Source organism: Salmo salar, chromosome 16, assembly GCF_965601325.2.
Source record: "Salmo salar chromosome 16, fSalSal1, whole genome shotgun sequence".
NCBI classification, from domain to species: Eukaryota; Metazoa; Chordata; class Actinopteri; order Salmoniformes; family Salmonidae; genus Salmo; species Salmo salar.
This window is the reverse complement of record NC_138306.1, coordinates 29,846,316-29,855,073: the sequence shown is the minus strand read 5'-3', so window position 1 is coordinate 29,855,073 and position 8,758 is coordinate 29,846,316. Positions and strand designations below refer to the sequence as shown.

The 8,758-nt window shown below is 40.8% G+C and overlaps 1 protein-coding gene across 1 annotated transcript; it reads left to right on the top strand.

Moving 5' to 3' along the window:
- The first annotated feature begins 3,344 nt into the window (after positions 1-3,344).
- On the top strand, positions 3,345-7,896 carry LOC106573532 (gonadotropin-releasing hormone II receptor-like). The gene is made up of 3 exons (XM_014148656.3): positions 3,345-3,968; positions 4,686-4,890; positions 5,049-7,896. The coding sequence occupies exons 1-3, from the start codon at positions 3,417-3,419 to the stop codon at positions 5,564-5,566; spliced, it is 1,275 nt and encodes a 424-aa protein (XP_014004131.1). The 5' UTR covers positions 3,345-3,416; the 3' UTR covers positions 5,567-7,896.
- The last annotated feature ends 862 nt before the right edge of the window (positions 7,897-8,758 follow it).

The following is an 8,758-nucleotide window of genomic DNA, read 5'->3' as shown; positions in this document are numbered from 1 at the left end:
TTGTGCATGTGGAACATTTCTGGGATATATTATTTAAGATCATTAAACATGGGACCAACACTTTACATACTGTATTTTTGTTCAGTGTACTGTGCATTCGGAAAGTATTCAGACCCCTTCACTTTTTCCACATCTTTGTAAAAATGTTCTAATTTATAAAATATCACATATACATAAGTATTCAGACCCCTTTACTCTACTTTTGTTGAAGGACCTTTTGGCAGTGACTATAGCCTCAAGTCTTCTTGGGTATGACGCTACAAGCTTGGCACACCTTTATTTGGGGAGTTTCTCCCATTCTTTGCAGATCCGCTCAAGCTCTTTCAGGTTGGATGGGGAGCATCGCTGCACAGCTATTTCAGGTCACTCCAGAGATGTTCGATCGGGTTCAATTCAGGGCTTTGGCTGGGCAACTCAAGGACATTCGAAGACTTGTCCCGAAGCCACTCCTGCATTGGGGAAAGGGGGAGACCTAGTCTGTTGTACAACTGAAGTGTGTCTTCCACATTTAACTCCAACCCCTCTGAATCAGAGCGGTGCGGGGGCTACCTTAATCTACATCCACGTTTCGGCACCTTGCTCAGGGGCAGAATGACAGATTTGACCTTGGCAGCTCGGGGATTCGATCCAGCAACTTTTCGGTTACTGACCCAATGCTCTAACCACTAGGCTACCTGCCGCCCCGTTGTCTTTGTTGTGTGCTTAGTTGTTGTCCTGTAGGAAGGTGAACCTTCGCCCCAGTCGGAGGTCCTGAGCACTCTGGAGCAGGTTTTCATCAAGGATCTCTCTGTGCTTTGCTCCGTTCATCTTTCCCTCGATCCTGACTAGTTTCCCAGTCCCTGCCGCCAAAAAACACCACCACAACATGATGATGCCACCACCATGGTTCACCGTAGGAATGGTGCCAGGTTTCCTCCAGACGTGACGCTTGGCATTCAGGCAAAATAGTTCAATTTTGGTTTCATCAGACCAGAGAATCTTGTTTCTCATGGTCTGAGTCCTTTAGCTGCCTTTTGGCAAACTCCAAGTGGGCTGTTATGTGCTTTTAACTGAGGAGTGGCTTCCATCTGGCCACTCTACCATAAAGGCCTGATTGGTGGAGTGCTGCAGAGATGGTTGTCCTTCCGGAAGGTTCTCCCATCTCCACAGAGTAACTGGAGCTCTGTTGGCGTGACCATCAGGTTCTTGATCACCTCCCTGACCATGACCCTTCTCTCCCGATTGCTCAGTTTGGCTGGGTGGCCAGCTTTAGGGAGAGTCTTGGTGGTTCCAAACGTCTTCCATTTCAGAATGATGGAGGCCACTGTTCTTGGGGACCTTCAATGCTGCAGAAATGTTTTTTTTGTACCCTTCCTCAGATCTCTGCCTCGAAACAATCCAGTCTCGGAGCTCTACAGAAAATTCCTTCGACCTCATGGCTTGGTTCTTGCTCTGACCTGCGCTGTCAACTGTGGGACCTTACATAGACAGGAATGTGCCTTTACAAATCGTGTTCAGTCAATTGAATTTACAACTGGTGGACTCCAAGTTGTAGAAACATCTCAAGGATGATCAATGGATATTGGATGCACCTGAGCTCAATTTCGAGTCTCATAGCAAAGGGTCTGAATACTTATGTAAATAAGGTATTTCAGTTATCTCTTTGTCATTATGGGGTGTTGGGTGTAGATTGAGGAAAACAAATAATTTAATCAATTTTAGAACAAGGCTGTAACGTAACAATGCGAAAAGTCAAGGGGTCTGAATACTTTCCAAATGCACTGTGTATATACACTGAGTGTACAAAACGTTAAGGACACCTTCCTAATATTGAGATGCACCCCCCCCCCCCCCCCCATTTTCCCTTGGAACAGCCTCAATTAATCCGGATATGGACTCTACAAGGTGTCGCAAGCATTGCTGGCCCGTGATGATTCAAGTTGTGTCAAGTTGGCTGGTTGTCCTTTGGGTAGTGGACCATTCTTGACGCACACAGGAAACTGTTGAGCATGAAAAACCCAACAACGTTGCTATTCTTGACAATAGCCTGACATTTCTCAACTCTTGAGGCTTAAATATCCTTCTTTACCCTGGGTAGTATATGGGGCTTTGGTGACAAAACGGATGGCACTGTGATAGACTGCATCCAATTTGTTGAGTAGAGTGTTGGAGGCTACTTTGTAAATGACATCGTCGAGGATCGGTAGGATGGTCAGTTTTATGAGGGTAATTTGGCAGCATGAGTGAAAGATGGTTTGTTGCGAAATAGGAAGCCGATTCTAGACTTAATTTTGGATTGGAGATCCTTAATGTAAGTCTGGAAGGAGAGTTTACAGTCTAACCAGACACCTAGGTAATAGTTGTTGTCCACATATTCTAAGTCAGAACCGTCCAGAGTAATGATGCTGGACGTGCGGGCAGCGATCGGTTGAAGAGGATGCATTTAATTTAAGAGCAGTTGGAGGCCACGGAAGGAGAGTTGTATGGCTATATAGCTCAGATTACCCTGTCTGCAGTTTCCTTGAGCCATAGACTGTAAAAAGATGCCTCAAGCGCATAGCAAAGTTGATACTGTGAGATTTCAAAGCTTTAAAAACCATGAGCTGCAGTTTTTAAGATAATGTTTTAAGTTATTCAACACTGTCAACACTTTTTTTATAAGCCATAAAATGCATATTCTCTGTACTTCCACTCATGCTACAACCAGCACTGTAGCTGCAATTAATGAGTAGCAAAGTGTTTCGATAAGCTTGCATTGTTATTATTATCGGCTTTTGTCTTTTTTAATATCAAGGAATATTTTACTTTTTCTTTTGTTTTTATAATTTCAAAATGGTCTGAGAAGAACAACATTGACAGGGCAATTCAAGCATAGTCATTATGCAGTGATAATGTATTGGGCCTATAGCCTACTGCACAAACCTCATTGCTATAGAACTGCTTTTAATAGGTTCATGTTGCATAGCTTTACGTTTTAAGTCATGTTTTTAAATAAATCTCGGCTTTGATTTTGATTCAGAAATTGATCTTGACACTAACCTTTTCTGTGACTACTGGCCTAATATAATATTAACTCCTGCAGAATGAAGCCTTTCTTACAGTAAAATAATATACCAAATGTACATTTTGACTTGGGAACAGGCCTATCTATGTAAAAAAAGACCTGTCAAAAAATCCCTCCACCATCTGACTGTTGTGCATTTTCTATATTTACGGGTTACGGTTGGGTGCTGGCCTCAGATTTTCACTTCGTCACATAGTCGGGCGGTTGTGGATGGGTTATTAGCAATTGCGGGCGGGTGAACAAGTGCAAAAACTGCATACTAAACATCCCTCTTTTCCAACCGTTTATTTTTACAGAGTGACCACAGTGTTCACATGAACACGTTGCAGGAGAACAACCAGAGAAGATATTGTCTCTGCCGTTCCTGTGGGATATGAATGACAGCTTGAGAATGTCACCTGAGATCATGATGTTTCACCAAATGATGGAACAAGCCCAGAACGCCAGCTGTGAAGCACTCACCCACATCTGCAATAAGAGTGCAAGTGGAGACTCACTACAGCTGCCCACCTTCTCCACAGCTGCCAAAGTCAGAGTGATCATTACTTTTACTCTGTGTGCCATGTCAGCTGTCTGTAACCTAGCTGTGCTGTGGGCTGCCAATACTAACGGCAAGCGCAAGTCCCACGTTAGGATATTAATAATTAACCTGACTGTGGCAGACCTGCTGGTGACTTTCATAGTCATGCCTGTTGATGCTGTCTGGAATATCACAGTTCAGTGGCAGGCAGGAGACGTCGCCTGTAGGCTACTGATGTTCATGAAACTTGTTGCCATGTACTCCTGTGCTTTTGTCACAGTGGTCATTAGCTTGGACCGCCAGTCTGCTATCCTCAACCCACTAGCCATCAATGAGGCCAAGAAGAGAAGCAAAATCATGTTGTCTGTGGCGTGGGCGATGAGTGTGATTCTGTCTGTTCCCCAGGTGAGGCTCTGGTTAAGAGAGGTTTCATGTTTTATCTCCTCAGCCTAATCTCAAGACACCACCACAAGGATACAACTATACTTCTGGCATACCCCAGTGATGTTAAATGTTTTAAGTAAAACATCAAATGACATAACCCTGCAGCAGCATTATAGCACATTACTGACTTGATGCACGTTGTCAGGTTCACTTACCAAGAATAGAACATTTTGATTTTGACAGCAATTACAAATGTAGTAATGGGAAGCACTAATTAAGAAAACTAAACGCTTTCCTGAAGGGAATTTCAGTACAGCTGTTGCAGTTACTCTTAAACCATGGACAATATTGATTAACCTTTAAATGTGATTGATAATTGGTGAGTAGGGCCATCATTTACTGACTCCTGATTATGACAGTAATTATACATTTGGATGCTCTGCAATAAAATCCATTAAACTACATAGGCTTTGAGAAATGGAATCACTGAAAGAAGCCCTTACCTGCAATTAATTTCAAGCATTCAACGCTTGCCTCTTCACCTTTGTGCAAATTCAGTGAAATGAGCAATTAAACATGGTATTAGTCACAGTGCAGACTAGGCAGGAGCAATTTTCTGCTGCATGAAACACTAGTATTTCATGCAGTATATCACTTAAGTCAAGCAATAGAATTATGGTTAAAGACCATACTTTTTTTATTGTTAAAAACAAACATTTCCTTTGTGTTGTCATATAGATGCTGATATTCCACAGCGTGACCATCACAGTCCCAGAAAAGTTTACCCAGTGCACTACCCGTGGGAGCTTTGTCCAACACTGGCAGGAAACCCTGTACAACATGTTCACCTTTGCCTGTCTATTCCTGCTGCCGCTGATCATCATGATCGTCTGTTACACACGGATCCTGGTGGAGATATCCAGTCGTATGACCCATGGAAACAGTAGGTCAAATTACATAATGGTAGTTATTTCTAGGTGTAGTAGTATACAGTTGTTCATAAGGGGGTTACTAAGTGCACTGCATATTGATGATAAAGGTAATATAAACATATTGACATATGGTGTTGAGATTAGGAGAAAGTGTTTTTCCTTGTTTCAGTGTCTTCTAAGGAGATACATCTCAGACGCTCCCACAACAACATTCCAAAAGCACGGATGAGGACTTTGAAAATGAGCATTGTTATTGTGACTTCCTTCATCGTCTGCTGGACCCCTTACTACCTGTTGGGACTGTGGTACTGGTTCTTCCCAGACGATATGGATGAGACGGTCTCCCATTCTTTGACTCATATGCTCTTTATTTTTGGCCTCTTCAATGCGTGTTTGGACCCAATAACTTACGGCCTGTTCACTATCCATTTCCGCCATGGCCTGAAGCGCTACTGTCAGAGTGCAGTCGTGCTCAGCCGTGAATCAGAGAACAACACTACCCTGACCGGCTCCTTCAGGTGCTCTTCCTTCCGCATGACACGGCTTACCCAGCAAGGCCAGACCACCATCACTGACCAGATGGCAGAGGAGGAACAGGGCAAGAAACCCTGCCGCTATAGCAACTACCTCACAGTTCACAGCAGTGGAGGTGACCCATGTCCGGCCAATCCTGAAAGCATGATATGAGGGATTAGAATAAGTCCTACTTAAGAACATTTCTTATACCCTCATCTGTTGGCTGACAATAAATAACTTCAATACTTTTGTGCTGTGAGAAAGCACATTTTGCTTACATTTGCATTCAGCCAGACATGGCTTAAAGTGTAAATCATAAGACACTTATCTGCATATCACTTCAAACAGTGGTACTCCCGTAGAGTGGTCTTTGGACTTGTCCTGGAAACACTTTTTCCATTCAATAGAGCCATACAGACCAAGTATACCAGAAAAAACAATTCTCCATTGATATATCCAATTTCCTCAAGATGTGCAAAGAAGGAAGCCTATAAATGAATTGCTCTTTCATCTTGCAGGCAGAAATTACATATGCACTGTAAAAAGTGGGATGACGCTGTTGTTCATCTGAAGTGCTTTTACTGATAGGAATGATGGAAAATTATGCTTTGGTTTGTTCAACCTATTCTATAAAATTTGCCTGAAAAAAGAAATTACATTTGACAGATCAATTACGTTTTTTAAATTGAATGAAAGCTTCTAAATTGCTTTCAATACTGCATGCTCATTGAATAGTGGTGGGGGCAATGTAGCAGCCGCAGCCTATCAGAAGAGTTGGAGGCTTGACTTATTGGGAAGTGGCTTTCAGGTTGTTGTTTTTTTCCCCTCCTGTGAGTGTCAATGTCATTCCAGTTAATGTGGTCTACTTTAGTCACTTGTACACTGCCAGCATATGTAATGATACTTGCTTAAGAGCATGTGATACTGAAAACCCTGGTAAGATTTGTATATGTTAAGGTAGACAATGTTTGTTTGCAGTATTGTAGCTACGAAATGTGAAAGTCTTATGTTGTCGTAAGGATTTGACCAAAATGCAGCGGGAATAGGTATACTCATCTTATTTTTATTTTGAAGAAGGAGAAACAACTAAATACGTATACCAAAAAAAATTAAAAATAACAGTCCTGTCAGGTGCACAAACACTGAACAACTACCCACAAAATCATACAGAAAAAAAACCCTCTTAAATAGGACCTTCAATTAGAAGCAACTGCTTCCAATTGAAGGTCAACACCATTAACTAGACATAGAACTAGACATACTAGATAAACATAGAAATATACTAACATAGAACATAGCCCAACAAACCCCGAAACACTCTAAACAAACACCCTTCTTACATAGGAACATAGCCCAACAAACCCCGAACCACATAAAACAAACACCCCCTCTTAAAACAGAACATAGCCCAACAAACCCCGAAACACTCTAAACAAACACACCCCTGCCACGTCCTGACCAAACTACAATAACAAATAACCCCTTTACTGGTCAGGACGTGACATATGTAAAGAATGTTTGGAAAAGTTTTTGAACAAGCTTTTTTTTATTTGCAGGAAATGTATTTAATTGCTTGTAAGCCAATTTGAAGAAATGTGGAAATGTAATTCCAAATAAAAAATATGAAAAATGGGCTGTATTTAGGCTACATGAAATATTAGTTTGTATTTGTTATTTATTACTTTTAACCAAAGGGGACTAGTAAGTTGAGTGTTGAAATAAATAGGTTGAAACTTGAAATATAGTTTTGGTAATAATCAAATAAAACAGTTGGCATTGAATCTACTGTAGTCGTTATTCAAATGTAGTCTTATACACTGCCAGCATATGTAATGATACTGACATAAGAGCATGTGATACTGGAATTGCTTAGTTTCATCAAATTTAGCATTTTTCAATTGAGAACCTAACCCATTTACTTGTAACCAGTTGAAGTACTTTTTTGGGTTGATCCAGAGTCATTTTAGACAGTGTGGACTTGGAACAAAACTGTAAATGTAGGCAAATTCAGTCCGATGACATCTAGATGCTCAACTTGTGGTTCATTGTACAATGTACAGAACAGCTTTGTGAATTCTATGATCAAATGAATGTTGTGATGCAGTAAATATTGTAATCCAACCGTATAGTGTTTCTACCTTACAGAAATATGTATAGTTTTGGTTGGTTCTTTGCAAATGTGTTACTTATGAAAGTTATGTCCAGTGCCTCAGGGAAATCACTGCATAGTGTATTGCGTAGACATCAAACTGGAGACAACCAAACTGTAAAATTTGGTTGGTTGGTTGGCTTGTCATCTTAAAAAATATTGTGTGTGTGTAATACTTTGATGGTCACATTCTGTACATGTTACAGTAGAAGACAAACAGATACAGGTACTTTAATGTTGAATTTACTGGGACCCAAACATGTTGCAAAAAAACCCCAAAGACACACTTCGTTAACTAATATTCGGTTGTATGCATTTCTCTTAAATGTTTGCTTGTGTTCAAAGAAATAAGTTAACGGGATAGCTGTATTTGTGTGCATGATTGCAATATTTGTTAAGTTAAAAACAAGATGTTTGTATTTGTGTAGATTATTTAAATAAAGTTGTGTTAATTGTATTAATGCATACTAAGCAATTCCTAAATTATTGGAAGTGCAGAATTCATTGAAAGTAATTAACACGATCATATGTGAGCTAGTGATGGGGGAGGGTGGAGTCGGTTAGTTACATATCACAATATTATTTGGGACTCAAGTATTGATTTCCCCCCCAAGATGCATGCATGCATGCATGCATGCATGCATGCATACATACATACATACATACATACATACATACATACATACATAACCGTTCAAAAGTTTGGGGTCACTTAGACATTTCCTTGTTTTTGAAAGAAAAACACGTTTCTTTTTTTCATTTTTAAAATAACATCAAATTGATCAGAAATACAGTGCAGACATTGTAAATTACTACTGTAGCTGGAAACGGCAGATGTATTTTTATGGATATCTACAGAGGCCCATTACCAGCAACCATCACTCCTGTGTTCCAATGGCACTTTGAGGTGACTCCGGGATGCTGGCCTTCAAGGCAGAGTTGCAAAGAAAAAGCCATATCTCAGACTGGCCAATTAAAAAGAAAGGATTACGATGGGCAAAAGAACAGACACTGGATAGAGGAACTCTTCCTAGAAGGCGAGCATCCCGGACTTGCCTCTTCACTGTTGATGTTGAGACTGGTATTTTTCAGGTACTATTAAATGAAGCTGACAGTTGAGGACTTGTGAGGCATCGGTTTCTCAATAAAGACACTAATGTACTTGTCATCTTGCTCAGTTGTGCACCGGGGCCTCACACTCTTTCTGGTTAGAG